General features: G+C 40.8%; 1 protein-coding gene across 1 annotated transcript in view; it reads right to left on the bottom strand.

Moving 5' to 3' along the window:
* Positions 1 to 1,690: 1,690 nt before the first annotated feature.
* LOC137295745 (glycine receptor subunit alpha-2-like) overlaps positions 1,691 to 14,753 on the bottom strand; it is a 35,993-nt gene continuing 22,930 nt past the window's right edge. Inside the window, exons 4-8 of the mRNA XM_067827276.1 lie at positions 12,543 to 12,763; positions 9,738 to 9,820; positions 7,603 to 7,740; positions 5,489 to 5,841; positions 1,691 to 4,224 (exon numbers count right to left, since the gene is read on the bottom strand). Of these exons, the coding sequence (XP_067683377.1) occupies positions 4,051 to 4,224; positions 5,489 to 5,841; positions 7,603 to 7,740; positions 9,738 to 9,820; positions 12,543 to 12,763 (969 nt within the window). The 3' untranslated portion in view covers positions 1,691 to 4,050. The remainder of the gene's footprint in view (positions 4,225 to 5,488; positions 5,842 to 7,602; positions 7,741 to 9,737; positions 9,821 to 12,542; positions 12,764 to 14,753) is intronic.

Raw genomic sequence — 14,753 nt, 5'->3', positions numbered from 1 at the left:
ACATGCACCCGATTCCGTATTCGCATCTTACTTGCATGCAAGCATGGGTAGCTGAAGATCAATTCTAACCCGGATCCTCACGGATTTTTATCAACAGTTAGAATGCTGAGTTCTACACCACATTTGGTTATAAACCAGTAATATCGGGGACACCAGGAATGAGTTTCACTCATAGAACCCATGTGGGGTATTCGAACCTGGGTCTGACGAGCGAACGCTTTAGCCACTGGGCTAGTAGTCCGCACCTAACACCCACTGGATGTGAAAGATGTGCTCCATGTGTGGTGCGTAACTGCTATGTAAGACTCAACGTCAACGCAATGTTAATCTCGATTCCATTTGGTGGAAACTAGTGATGGAAATATAGCTATAGAAGGACCATTGACAATTAATGCCACTTGGTGTTCGCGAAAAGCTGCCACAAATATATGCGAATATTCAATTTATATGAATGTTTTTGCTATGAATATGTAAGATTTGATTACTCATAATCGTCTAACAATTATGTCATCATCGTGCGTTTAAATCAGGTGCATGCAAAATGAATCTTAACAGTATCACCAAACATATTCCTAGGGTTCTATCTTTTCCTTTATAAGACAGTTAAATACGTATTTGTCTTAATGGCTTCAATGTTTACTTCAAAAGGAAACAAGGCAATAGAACCTTTTCACGTTTTTCCTTCACTCACTCCTTCCACTTCAAAGGGAAACCTGGCGATAAAACCTCTTTACGTAATCGGTTTTTGATTCTTTCTGTTAAAAATTCTCATAAAATTGATTTGCAGAAGATCAAAGTATATTATTGATTCGTATGTTCAGGTCATTTTTCTTGTCCAATATTACGAGCACGCAAACTTGTTTTTTTACTCCATATCCGGAGTCATGCACCAACAAGGGTGTTTGAAGCTATTCAAAAATAAAATCAGTAACTTCAAAGTTAAACTGACTGGAAACGCGTACCTAACGAAAGGAAAGCGTACAGTGCTTCCTTAGCCGGATTTTTATCAATATTCAGGCTCTTGTCTTGCCTAAGGGTAACAATCTAGCCCACCACATATTCTTTGTGTCGTTTCTATTTTGACGACACGAGTCAGCCTTCAAAGATCCGTGTTCAGGTGGAAGGAAGATGGAGTAGATTACACCCCATACATAAAAAACATACTAAACAAGGAGTTTCTTGTTTACAATGACCAACATCGATAAGAACTTCCGGTCGAACTAAGTCAGGACAATCAACATGGCGCACTTCCGGTTCAGATCAATTTGATCAATGTCCTTACTACCTTTTAGCAAAGGAGATGGGCGATCCTTTCTTCGTAATGAACGGACAAATCACTTCACATCAAAATGTTTTATCGATTGGTGATGTGAAAGCTCAATGTTGTATTCTCAACACGGGTCACGAAGCGCATGTTTGCAGAGAGTATATTGGTGTACTGATATCTGAATCTATGTCAACGTTGATATGGTGGTCAATTTGCATTGTGTCAGAATGACTATATTTGTATTGTTTTCTCTACTGAAATCATATTGGCGGTCCCAACATTTTTAGACTGTTCTCGTATAATGATGTTTCGAGTATTAAATACAAACTACCCAGATACCAAATATAGTTTGTATTTATTCGTGAACTATAGTGATTTCTATGTACACAAACTTTACAGTGAGAAGCCTTAAAGGCACAACGTCACACATTTCCGCCAAAGTTTTGGTCTATGTTATATACTGAGGGCATGCATATACACCCATCTTAGCTTCCTATTGATGTAATAAAAGACTTATTACCCTTTGACACTTGCCTGAAACTTCGAAGCGAACAACTTCCATGCAGAGAACGCTTACCATATATGGAACGTCAAAAATTGCTCCGTACACCAAAAACTGTCACATGCGGTGTTGTTAGTGTTTGCCTAACTGGTATCAACCATAGGGTGCGCTATAGGATATTCGTAAAGAACGCTACCAATGGACACAACTCCGAGAGTCGATTTAATGCACCGTTGCATTAATTCAGTCGAACTTTTTATATTTAATACTGTAATCTAAATACATATTTAAAAAAAAATTAAATTATATGGTAGCTTCCCCTAGGGCTGACAGTTGGAATTATTGTAATAAATGCATTATGTATTTTTTAGAAACATGAAGTGAGACATTGTGCCTTTAAGTCATTAGGTATAATATCTTCGATTCATTACACAATACCCTTGATTCGTGAATACATGAAACGGTACACAGTGCAATACTGGGGTTTACTGTATCTATAAAAAGTGAAGATCCCGACACATTTGCACGTACCCTTGATTTGTTTATCCAAAAGTATCTATAAACATAAAATGGTATCTAAATATATATCTTTTACAAAAACACTGCTATACGCCAGTATTCTAACGTCTACGTGAGTAATTTGAGCAAGTGTGGAGATTTTGTGTTTAAAAAAATAAATCAAATTAACATTTTCCTGTTAACAAAGTTTTACCTTTCAGAGACGTATATATATGCCGAGACATTCGTTTCTCACATAACATATCTACATTTTCACGAGTTTCGCATGTCCGTGAAAGGTAAATATTAGTTTTGCTTCACGAGCACGCGTATGCTACCAAACAATAACCGGTACTGAATCTGCGACTATACAGAGATATAGTAAGCACAAGAAAACTACACTTATGACGAACTGAAAGGGGCCAATAGTTTTGCATAACTACCGTTATACCGCTACACCAGTATATTCCGATCAACAACAGCATCTAAAAATAAATAAAGAATGTGAAATGCTTCTCGGGCATCAGCGCGTCACTTTTAATTTATTCTGACTTGGCCGCATCACGATCATCCATTTGTCCACTAGAATGAGAGTCTGTAAGAACGAGGGTGACTGAATGTACAAGTCATTAACACGTGCTAAACTTCCCAAACTGTATTTCTGAGAGGAAAAAAAAAAAATGTGTTCCTCCCTCGTCACGTTTTTTTTTCTAACAAAAAATAGAAATAAAGTCCTACCGCCCTCGTCACTTTTGGAAATAATGTGCCCGAGAAACATTTCACTTTTTATGCATCCATATTTTCAAAGTTTGACAAAAATATAATATGACATATGTTGAATTTGATGCATATGATTTTGGCATTTTCAGCCCCACAGTCGATGGTGAGAAGTCTATGTATTACGCAGAATATCACATTAAAAGTGAATTTGGTCTAAGACAGCTTTGAATAGTATTTTAAATTTTATCACAGCATATCAGCTTCACGTGGGATAAAATTAAGAAGTTTCGAAGCTTTGAACTCCAGACCTTAATGGGGGTAAAGGTGAACTTTTGACGTGACGAGCGAGCGAGCGTTACTGCACCGCTACGACGTAACACAAAGGTGTGTTTGTCTCTTGTTTAACGCTGCACTCAGTAAGATGGGCATGAGCATCGATCTACGTCACTAGGATAAGATGACATGTGTCAAACAAGATAGCGAGTCTGACCTGCCGTTAGGTGCCTCTTACCACAAGTGTGTGATGCCGAAGATCAGTTTTAACACGCACTGGTACGCCATGCGTGTGACAACCGACATGTATGTGTTCGACTTCACAAGGCTGGTGATGTAGTGGTGGCATTGTATATATGAGTAAGTAAGTGGGTGAATGTCGGTTTTGGTCAGCTCTGCTCTGTAAATGTTCTCAGTTACAGCAGGGGAGAAACGGCAGAAGGGATACAAGTCTCGCCCGGTGCTGTCAAACCTTCAACATAAAGAGAACTAAGCAGGAATTAAAAGCCATGATGCCGTAATATTCTTGGAATATTGCTAAAAGCAGCGTAAAACCCAGTTCACACACTCACTCAAAGACACGACTGAAGGTAACCAAGGGACGCAACTCTGCACAGCGAAATGCAAAATTGTAAAGTGTGAGAGGTCCTAGGTAGCAATATTCCAGCAATATTACGACGGGGGACACCAGAAATGGGCTTCAAACATTCTACCCACGTGGAGAATCGAACCGATCTTCGGCACGAACGCTTTAACCACTGGGCTACCCCACCGCCTCCTGATTTGGAAACTAAACGATGTATATATAGTAAACCCAGTAGCCAATGTTAAATGCAAGGAAAGACAAAGGGAAGAGGAACCGGGACAATTTGTCCACGAAGCTGCCCGTGTCTCTGGTTTCTTTCACCTGGTTAGCGATGGTCACGTCCACGTTAGAAACCGCAGCCATCGTCGATTTGGAATTCTGAAAATTTAGATGAATTAATAAATAGTCAATAATTAATCAACCATAGCAAATCAATAAGTAATAATAGGGTTTATCGCCTTTACGATAAATGCATTTTCTGTTGCTGTTGTTTTACGCCGCATCCAGCAACATTCAAGCTATTGGCGTCTGACTGCAAGTTATCAACAATCCAGTGATTGACAGCATGAGCTGCGATGTAGCTATACGAAGATATGCAACTAAAGCAGCGAGTTGGACAACATAATTCTGTTAGTCGCTTATAACGACAAGCATCCGCTGCTGCAGGCCATAGTCAACCAAGGCCTTCACGGGCGAAAAACCCTTTTTCATGAGTGATATACTTTAAACGGCTGGCTGTTTTTTAATTACTGACGAAGATAATGAATCGCTCGTAGTACATTGGCTCGTAGTTCTTTCAGCTGCGGCGGTGTGGTAAATAATGGAGTCTGGACCTGACAGTCCAGTGACTGACATCACGAACATCGATGAACGCAGTTGGGATACGATGAGATTTGTCAACCAAGTCATCGAGCCTGACTACTCAGCCACGTTAGTCGCCTCTTGCCATAAAATGGGTTGAAGGCCAGTTCGAACCCGGTTACTCACGGGTGAGATTCTACAGAAATACATACTGAACATTCAGGTGAGAGGCGCAAAACAACCGATTAACATACCAAACATCTGCCTCGTAGAATGACCCTTTTATGTTTATTTTCTGAGTGGCATTTTTTAAAGGTGCTACCTTTCGATAACAACACCCAATAAAGAAGTTGTTCACCCATAGAGTTTGTCCTTATTTGTCCCTTTTGTGGTTCTCTTTGGAATGATAATCCGAAGGGTGAGTGAGTGAGTGAGTGGGTGAGTTAGGTCTACGCCGCATTCAACAGTTTTCCAACAACAGTGGAAGCTGTCAAAACCGGCAACTGCCCAATCCGGCAACACTGGCATATTATCTGGCGGTAACTGGCATACAATCTCAGCCTCATCAATGGGTTGTACATGTATCATCAGCTCTATAATCCGGCACATTGCCTAAACTGGATTATTTTTTCAGTCCCAGTGAGTGCCGATTTAGACAACCTCCACTGTATTTGGCGGTTGTCTGTAAATAATCGATTCTGGACCAGACAATCCAGTGATCAACAGCATGAGGACAATCCAAATAACAGATCACCGTAACCACCCGCCCCTACCCTAAAATCCCTGCGCGTCTAGAAACAAAAATAATGTTTTGCAACCAAAAAACATGTGAAATAAGTACATCTTTCAGATCTTGTCTCGCTTTCCGCTTCCGGTACTTTCGAGAGAGCACCGTGACGACAGCATACTCCATGTAAGCGGCAAACACAAACACCAAGCACGACGTCATCCACACATCGATGCCTTTCACGTAGGGAACCCTGGGAAGTTGTGAGCGCGCACCAGAACTCTGAGCAGTGATGGTGAGCACTGTAAGGAGCCCAACTGAGATTCTGGCGGGAACTGCCTCGTGGTCGATCCAGAACGAGGCCCAGGACAAGACGACAATGAGGATGCTGGGAATGTATGTCTGTGTGGCGTAGAAGCCGATTTCTCGTTTCAAATCCAGTTTCGCCTCAATACATGTGAAACTTCCTGCAAGGGTAGACTAAATTGTTACAAAAAAGGTCAGAGTAAGACAAGGAGTGATTGATATATTCCAGCTACATGGCATCCTTGATATCTCCATGGTATACGTTCTAATAGGTCTTCACTATACCCTGGATGCCCCTGTGGGTCCCGATAATTTTATTACCTCCCTTTGCTGGATCCGCATTCCCACAGTGGCTAATCAGCTAAGCCACCGTTACAACCGAGCTTGCCAGTGTCAACAAAGATAGCCCCTACAGCTGCGAAGGCCTATTCGCAGTGCGACTCAGATTTAGAGGAAATCATGCAAACTGATGGTCCGAAACTTTAAAAACATATAGGCAAGAACTCCTTCTACATCTTTCAGGGAACCCCTGCATGGTTTGTGTTCCCAAGTTTAATTGGTTAGATAATTTAAAAAGCGAAAGTGAGTGGTGATTGGTTCGCTCAACTTCCCAGCGTAGACACCTGATTGGATAAACGCCAGCCAAGGTAGGTAACAAATTTATCGGGTCGTAGATACATCCAGGGTATGGTGGAGACTTATCGGAATGTATACCCTGGAGATATCGAGGATGGCAGTCTGTCAATAATAGAATCTGGACCCGACAATCCTGTGATCAACAGCATGAGAATCGATTTATGCAATTGGGAAACGATAAAATGTGTCAACCAAGTTAACGAGCCAGACCACCCAACCCCGTAAGTCGCCTTTTACGACAAGCATGGGCTACTGAACATCCCTAATCTTCACAGGCAAGACAAGAATTTTGCTCAGAGGCCCACTTTGCAAATGACTTCCCCCAGATACGTTCGGTATATGTTGTCAGTAGATAATTTCATTTACTTTTACTAAGTGCTGTATGGTATTACCGGTATACCGGTTTATCGCAATACACTTTTCAAACGATACGTATTGTAATATTATTTCTGAGGACCGGTATATTGGTTGTAGAACATATAAAGTTTTTTCTTGTGATTATCTTTGTATTTTGAATTAAAATTTCATTCACAACAAAGTTTTCCTTCGTTATTCAATAACAAACTGGCATACTGTAATACTATGAATTGTATAAAGAAGGGAACAAATATTCCCTGACTATGCAACTTGTTTTGAGATTGCTGTTATCAGAACCATGCGATATGTTTAGGGACTTGTAATGTAGAAAATGGGCTCGACATGTACAAGTAGTGTCACTTACTGGTCACTTGAGTTCCCATTATATCGTAATACGGGTGCCTGAATCGCAATATATTGCAATACAGTTTATTTGCCAATACACAGCAATAACCTTTACATGGAAATTATTTCAGAGATCTCATAAAACATACTCTAATCCAACGCTCCTCGTTTTGTGAATACAATGTCGTTGCAAGGATCCATGGCAGTTAATTCAATGAACTAAGAGCATACGAACATATAATCCGGAAGAAATTACTTGTAGGGATCTTTCCTTTTCCACAACGAAGCACATGTGACACATCTGGTCTCACCTTAGGCTGTTGATGTTTGTTCAAAATTGCCTCTGTTCACCAAGCAGAAAATGGTTGCCCGGAGGCATAAGACATGTGACAATTAACCCTTCTGGTGCCTCACCGGCACCTTGGGTTATACGGGGTATTAATAATAATCAGATTGTGTGCTTTGAGCATCCGTATAACTTGTGCGCCTTGAATATGATATGGAGCTTGGAAAGGGGCATTGTTAATATTCTTCATTAATAAGGTTATGAACGAGGTCTCTTTATATGATTCCAGACAATTTACCTGTTTCATATTTAGCCGTGCAGTCGTGTGCCGTAACGTTGGTGAGGGTGAAGTCGGGTATGTAGGCGTTTGGCATGACGCTGGTGGACTTCCTTTCAGATGACCATGTGAAATATACATCGTCGGTGGTGTAGCCATCTGTTTAAAAAATCACATTGTGCCAGTTACCATTTATAATTTGTAATGTGTCACAATAAATCTATACGTATCCCGTCTCACTGACATACACTTCATTTGAGTGAGTTTGGTTTTACGCTGCGTTTAGCATCATTCCAGCAATATCAGGGTGGGGGAGACCAAAACTGTGCTTCACACATTGTACCCAAATGGGAAATCGAACCCGGGTCTTCGGCGTGACGAACAACGCTTTACCAACTAAGGCCACACCACCGCCCCTATAGTCATTAGCAGTAGCAGTGTTGTATGTCATCAGAGTTCTATTTATAGCAAGTAATCCGGTACAAATCTCAAATGTGTAAATAATACAGTGAAAAAACAATGCATGATAAACTAGATTTGCCCTTTCTTGCATAACAAACTCGGCATTAGACACATCCAATTGCCTTATCTCATTTCCGAAATGCTATTTGACATTCCCACATAGTGTAGCACATTGTGAGAAGCATCGATATCACTGCCAGTACATAAAGTATTCATTGGGACTACAATCAAAGGCCGAACTGGTATCAACGATAATTACTGCTGCGCTTGTCAAGATAACGTAATCGGATATCAAAACAAACAAAAAACACATAACAAAACAACCCGAGATTATCTAGCTAGTTCCATGGATTCAATTAATAAGCGTTTAAACATTTTTCTAATATGCCATGATATCTATCAAGGATGTCATGATACACGATTTGAGATTGTCCAGAGAAATTAACAAAATCAGAAAAAAAACCACCCTGAACACCCCCCCCCCCCCCACCACACACACACACACACACACACACACACACACACACACACACACACACACACACACACACACACACACACACACCACAAAAAACAACAACAAACACGCAAACAACTAAATCGACCTTGAGTTCTCTTCAAAATCAAACTCTTTATGTGTATCGGGTATTTAACGGGGTATATTCCATTAGGACATATTCACAGTCAGGGAATAATTTATCAGAATAAGTATTACAGTGCTCTAGGCCAAAAATGGTACGTTTGATTTCCATGTGCAAAGCAAGTGCGTGAGTGAGTTTAACGCCACTCTTAGCAGTATCACGTCACGGCGGGGACACAAGAAATGGGCTCCACACATTGTATCCATGCGGGGAATCGAACCCGTGTTGTCAGCTTGAAGAGCGAACGCTTTAACCACCAGGCTACCCAAAAGCCGAAATGTTTTTCGGGGACTAAGAACCAATAATGGCTAGTCACGGAAAAGCATATGGTTGTCGGTTTTATTCCAATGGTGCCCCAAAATTGTGCCAGCTCACCACAAGGCTATCCAACGTACCCATTTAACGCATCAAACCTCTGTATTAATTAGTTACTAACGGCACTAAAGAATATTTCTCTTAACTCACATGGAAAATGGAAGGCAATCTCAGTCCCTGACTTCACAATCCTGCTAGACTAGCCGTCACTTGGGTACAGCTTAAAATTTTAATTATTTTTGTCTTGTTTCGGATACCAACTGCGTGTCATCTGCCGTGGGAAATCACATGACAAGCTAACACACGATTTGAATTCACATGTGAACACTGAGAATGAATGTGAATATGCACTGTACTTTTATCCCTTACACGTTACTTAAAAGGAACGCATCATAGCACTGTCTACAAAGTCGGCGTCAAAGGATGCTATTGCGACCGGGAAGATTCACATTTAAACAAGTCCTCAGCAACCCAGTTTGTCAATGGCATTAATTGGTTCGCGGACTCGGCTGACGCGTGTCATCTTATCGCATATGATAGACCAATGCTCGTGATGTCAATCACTGGATTGTCCATTCCAGACTTATAGACTGCCATGATTTAGCTGGCGTGAGTGGGTATTGTTAACGCCGTTTGTAGTAATATTCCAGCAATATCACGACGGGGACAAACAATCAAACAAACAAACAAACCAACCAACAAACAAAGAAACAAACAAACATCTCTCTTGCTACTTACAACTCTCCATCTTGATGCTACACACTTGCTCGTCCAGAGGAAACTTGCCCAGGTCCATCCGACATTGCATCGTTACCGACAACCTGGCAAACACCAAGTATATCTTAAAGTCACCATTGACTAGTCGCCTTATTCAGCTCGTCCAGTCAACTTGTCATAGAGATAATTCTGTAACTGGGATTAGGAGCACCTCCAAGACAACAGCAAAACCCTTTGGCAGAGGCGGCACCATTCCAGGTAATATCGTCTGAATTGATGTACTGACTATATAATATCGTTTTCTGAGAATTGTTGGAACGACATATAGTATTCCCAGAAATTATTGAGAATCATGTTGCGTCATGTAACTCATTACGTTTATTAACTTCTGGCGTTTTACTTACATAAACATGTTAAAACATCATCCTTTTACAGTCTCAGTCTTGTTTTAGTACTTTGTTAGACCTCCTCGCTCAACAATGCATGCCTGAATACGCCTAGGCACACTACCCATCAAAGTTTGTAGGTAATCTTGTGACAGGGTATCCCAATATTGGACCACCTCGGCCTTCATATCTTCAATATTTCTCAGTCCCATTTGGTTCATTCTGTCCTTCATGACTCCCCACACATTCTCAATTGGGTTTAGGTCTGGGCTGTAACTGGGCCAGTCTAAAACTTGAACATTTTCGCCCGACAACCACTGTTTTGTGTAGCGCAGTGTGTTTTGGGTCATTATCATGCTGGAAAATCCAATCATCTTCATACAATGTTTGTGCTGTCGGAAGAAGGTGACCATTTAGAATGTCAGCGTATCTTTCTTTTGTCAAGTTTCCCGTGAAAACACACAATGGCGTCACTCCGCGAGCCGATATGCCACCCCACATGTGAAACTTCGGGCTATGTTTTGGTCGCTGGTAGATAGGTTTGACAGTATCTTTGGTCCAAATTTTCACACAATTAGGGAAAAGCCAAACAGAACTTTCATCCGAAAAGAAAACATTATCCCAATCTTGATTTTCATGAGCCCGACACCAGTTTTTTATTTAAAACGTTTTTCCTTTTGTGCATCTTTCATCAACGGCGAGGGAATTCCACGTTTTTTCACCCAATTAAGTCTCTGTAATTCCTGCCTAACTGTTTCACTGCATACCTGAGGACTTCCTCTGCTAATCATTTCATTTCTGATGTTCTCAACACTTTTCAATTTGCCCCTACTCACAATCTGCCCAAGTCTTCGGCGATCCACAACACTGAATTTCCTAGGCCGATCTGCCCCTGCTTTGTGCTCTATCCCGGTTCCTGTTTGAATATTCTTCAAAGTTCTGTATACTTCTGTAGACAGAGAAATACCATGTCTACAAGCTAACACTTTAGCATCAGCCTCACCCCTTTCAAAATCATCTAGAATGAGCTTTCTTTTCTCTCTTGCTGTAAATTCTGCCATGTCAACACAGGGAGCCGTCTGCTCAGACAAGGGAGATAACTCTTGACGTAATGAGCTGCCTTCTAAGCCTTCAAGAGTTGTCTCCCTTATTTAGTATATTATTTAGTTTTCCAATCTTAGCATCATTAGAAAAAAAACCAAAGATTTTCTCAATAATTTCTGGGAACAGTGTACAAACTAAAGTTTCATGCAAATTCGCACCTGAACAAAGTCTGCAACACAATTTCTTCAGCATTCCAATCAAGTCCAGTGCGAAAACTTTGATGGTATTTCATATTGTTTCCTCTCAAATATTCATATGATTAATACCTAAAAATGTACAGGTTGTTTTTATTTTACACCTGCCACCATCTGAGTAAACTATCTAATACTTCCGGGGATTTCGGCCACTGTTACAAGAGTGATATTTTTCTCATTAAAGATGGATGTGAGAAAAACCTACACCTGTTAATTATACACCCGGAAAACACCTGGAAAACACTTGAGCAACAATATATCTAGCTAACTTGTCAAAAGAGGTATCTTGTGTCAGTTTTCCGACTACTCACGTTCTCCTTCATTACATAGTGACACGCTCAAATACAATATCGGTAATCAATTATGCAGTTATTTGTTTTGTATCTGTCATTGTTGTTGCATTGTCCCCCAGTTGATACCTCTGTTTATGTATGCTATCATATGACCTGGGTACTAGGACATTGTGCTTTATATGAAACATCGGTGGTATCAAAGACACAGTATCAATGTCACAGGCCGATACTTCGGCAATAAGAAATAAACTCCTGAAAAATGGACATGACGTTACTTGGCTGCAAAACTACTGCAAAACCTAAAGATATAAACAGAGCGGAGTAGGAGCACGACGCCGTGATATTGCTGGAATATTGCTAAAGGCCGAATAAACAAGTAACGAAATGAAACAAAAACAACCTAGACACTCATAAAACAGCGCCATTCGACGAAATATGTAAATAAATAAAAATATAATAAATACATAATTACTATACTGACAAAACAACACCCCAGTCACATCCCACCCCCACCCCCACAAATGAAATGAATTGAAATAAAATACACGATAAACTAAAGAACCAACAAAACAACAACGAAACAAGGAACTGGAATAGTCGTGTGAAATGGATCCCCATTGAGCACCACCTCTAGTTTGTTTCAGTTTTAGTCACCATCAGAAACGACAGAATATTTTCTAAAGCTGCTCGGAAGTTTGGGATAAACAGAAACTAGTGAATTAGTGGGTCTAAACGTAGTATACATGTCTCTTCTCAGCAGGGGCAGGGATCGTTTGTTTGAATTCCATTTATACATATCTCATTCATTCATTCATTCATTCATTCATTTATTGATGCAATGCCCCTCACCTCTGGCTGTATAAGATGGAGCCATCTGGATGTAAACGAATGAGAACGTTTGGCGTCGTGATGATATGGCGAGTCTCCTCGGTAGACTCTGGAAAGAAGACGTCAGGCACCCACATCAGCGAGAGTCGCTTCTCACTTAGAACGATGCTGTGATTTAACTCGTTGAATTTTAGACGTGGGTCTATCCATTGTTGACGGAGAAAAAAACTGGCACGGAAAACCTGAAAACAGGAAAATATTACATTTTGTAATTCCAAAAATGCATGAATAGAAGGTTTATGCATATATGTGCAGTTAATGCACGCCGTTGTATCTCGAGTCAAAGCGGGATTCGGACATACAACGAACCCTTAGAACTGACAATCGGTTACAATTCAGGCACATGTGGGATTGAACCCATCAGCGAGTGAGTGAGTTTTGCTTTACGGCGTTTTCAGCAATATTCCAGCAATGTCATGGCGGAGACACCAGAAATGGGCATCTCACATTGTACCCATGTAACCTGGGTCTTCAGCGGGGCGTGAGAATACTGACCACTAGACTGCTATTATTTCAGCTTTCAGTGATTAAATCCGACGATTTACTGATGCGCATCAATGTACCAGTAAATCAGTACTCTCTTTACACGCATAGGGCCAACGTCAAACTTTCATAGCACACATTACGGTATAGAGTGAACCTGTAGATGGCGATCAGGTCACGTAGCTCGTTCCCATTCAAACATGTCCCGACAGCTGATCGAATCTGGTCGATGGCGATAAAGCTGGATAAACATAATCTATCGATGACCTCTGATCATACATCCATACTGTTTATAATGGTACAGGGTAAGTATATATACTTACTGACAAAGATATCCTTCCCAGCTCAAACTGGCGCCATTAGTTAAACTTACATGTGTAATAGCATGTTCACTGTTTATTACGAGGGAGGAGTGCAGAGAAAGGGACAGACAGGTGTTCTAGATGCACGTGCACGCCAAAGTTATTGATTCATTAACCTGTGCCGTGCTGTCTCCATCCTTTCTCACACACCTGGCTGTCCCTTTCTCAGCCCTCCTCCATCGTAACAAATAGTGATCTGTGTCTATAACATTATTTAAATCATAAATTGTTCAACAACTTTTTATATTTTGGGGACAAATATTCTACAAACACCTTACCGAGTCGGTCTGATGTTTTGATTATGATCAGCGTTTCTATGTTAATTTGTTTTCGAGTTAGAATGCAGTTCATCGGAAAGCTTTTAAGTCAAGCGGACCATAGTAACTATGCAGATCGTTGATCTGTTTATTGTTACCTTGAATGAGGACGGGAGGAGAGGGCAGGGGAGATAATTACCATTGTAAATTTCGTTTATTTTGTTTGGCTGTTCTGACAATGTTGGCGTGGCGCGAGATGTAATCCACTTCTAAGATATTACTCTTTTTTGCTCTTTTTTGTATGGTTGTATGTGGATGTGTGTACTTAGAATACCTATGCTTCTAATAGTACGAACTGAGGCAGTTCGACAGCTTTGTGGTTAAAGCGTTAGCTCTTCACGCCGAAGACCCGGGTTTGATCCCCTACCAGTTACATTACCCGCTCATTTCTGGTGTCCCTCGCCCAACACCTGGTGATATCACCTGTGACAGTGATGCATGAATGCGTGCTTAAGATACATACTCTTAAAAAAAGTAGGGGAACCTGAACTTTCAATTTGGATAGGAAGTGTAGAGGTTGAGAAACGTTTCAAGTACAGACATCTTTTTAACGCACCACCAATTCCCTCTGTTACCACCCCTAAACACAACATATGATATGCACGTGCACAACGCAGTAGCCCCATACACCTGCATGGGGTCCCATTCTTGATTTTGACAATTTTTCAAGGTCGAGAATGCACTCTCAAAACATTCAGTATTATCAGTGATTGACTCAATGTTTTAAGAGGATGTGATTTCCTATGATTTGGCTTCACATCTCCCCTATGTGGGGAATCGAACCCGGATCTTTGCCGCGGTGAGCAAACGCTTTAACCGCTAGGCTATCCCATGGCCCCGTGACCAAATAGGAAGTCATCGCCAGATAGAGTATATATCGGTTACATTCCGTCTTTTTTTGTGTAGTTATATGTATGTACACAAAAGGAAACTGCGAAAAAATATCTTTAAAAATAACTCAGCGTGGATCAATATTTTACGTGTTCGTCATTTATAACGTCATCTGTTTG

This window comes from Haliotis asinina, chromosome 9 (genome assembly GCF_037392515.1).
Source record: "Haliotis asinina isolate JCU_RB_2024 chromosome 9, JCU_Hal_asi_v2, whole genome shotgun sequence".
NCBI classification, from domain to species: Eukaryota; Metazoa; Mollusca; class Gastropoda; order Lepetellida; family Haliotidae; genus Haliotis; species Haliotis asinina.
This window is presented reverse-complemented; position numbering and strand designations above follow the sequence as displayed.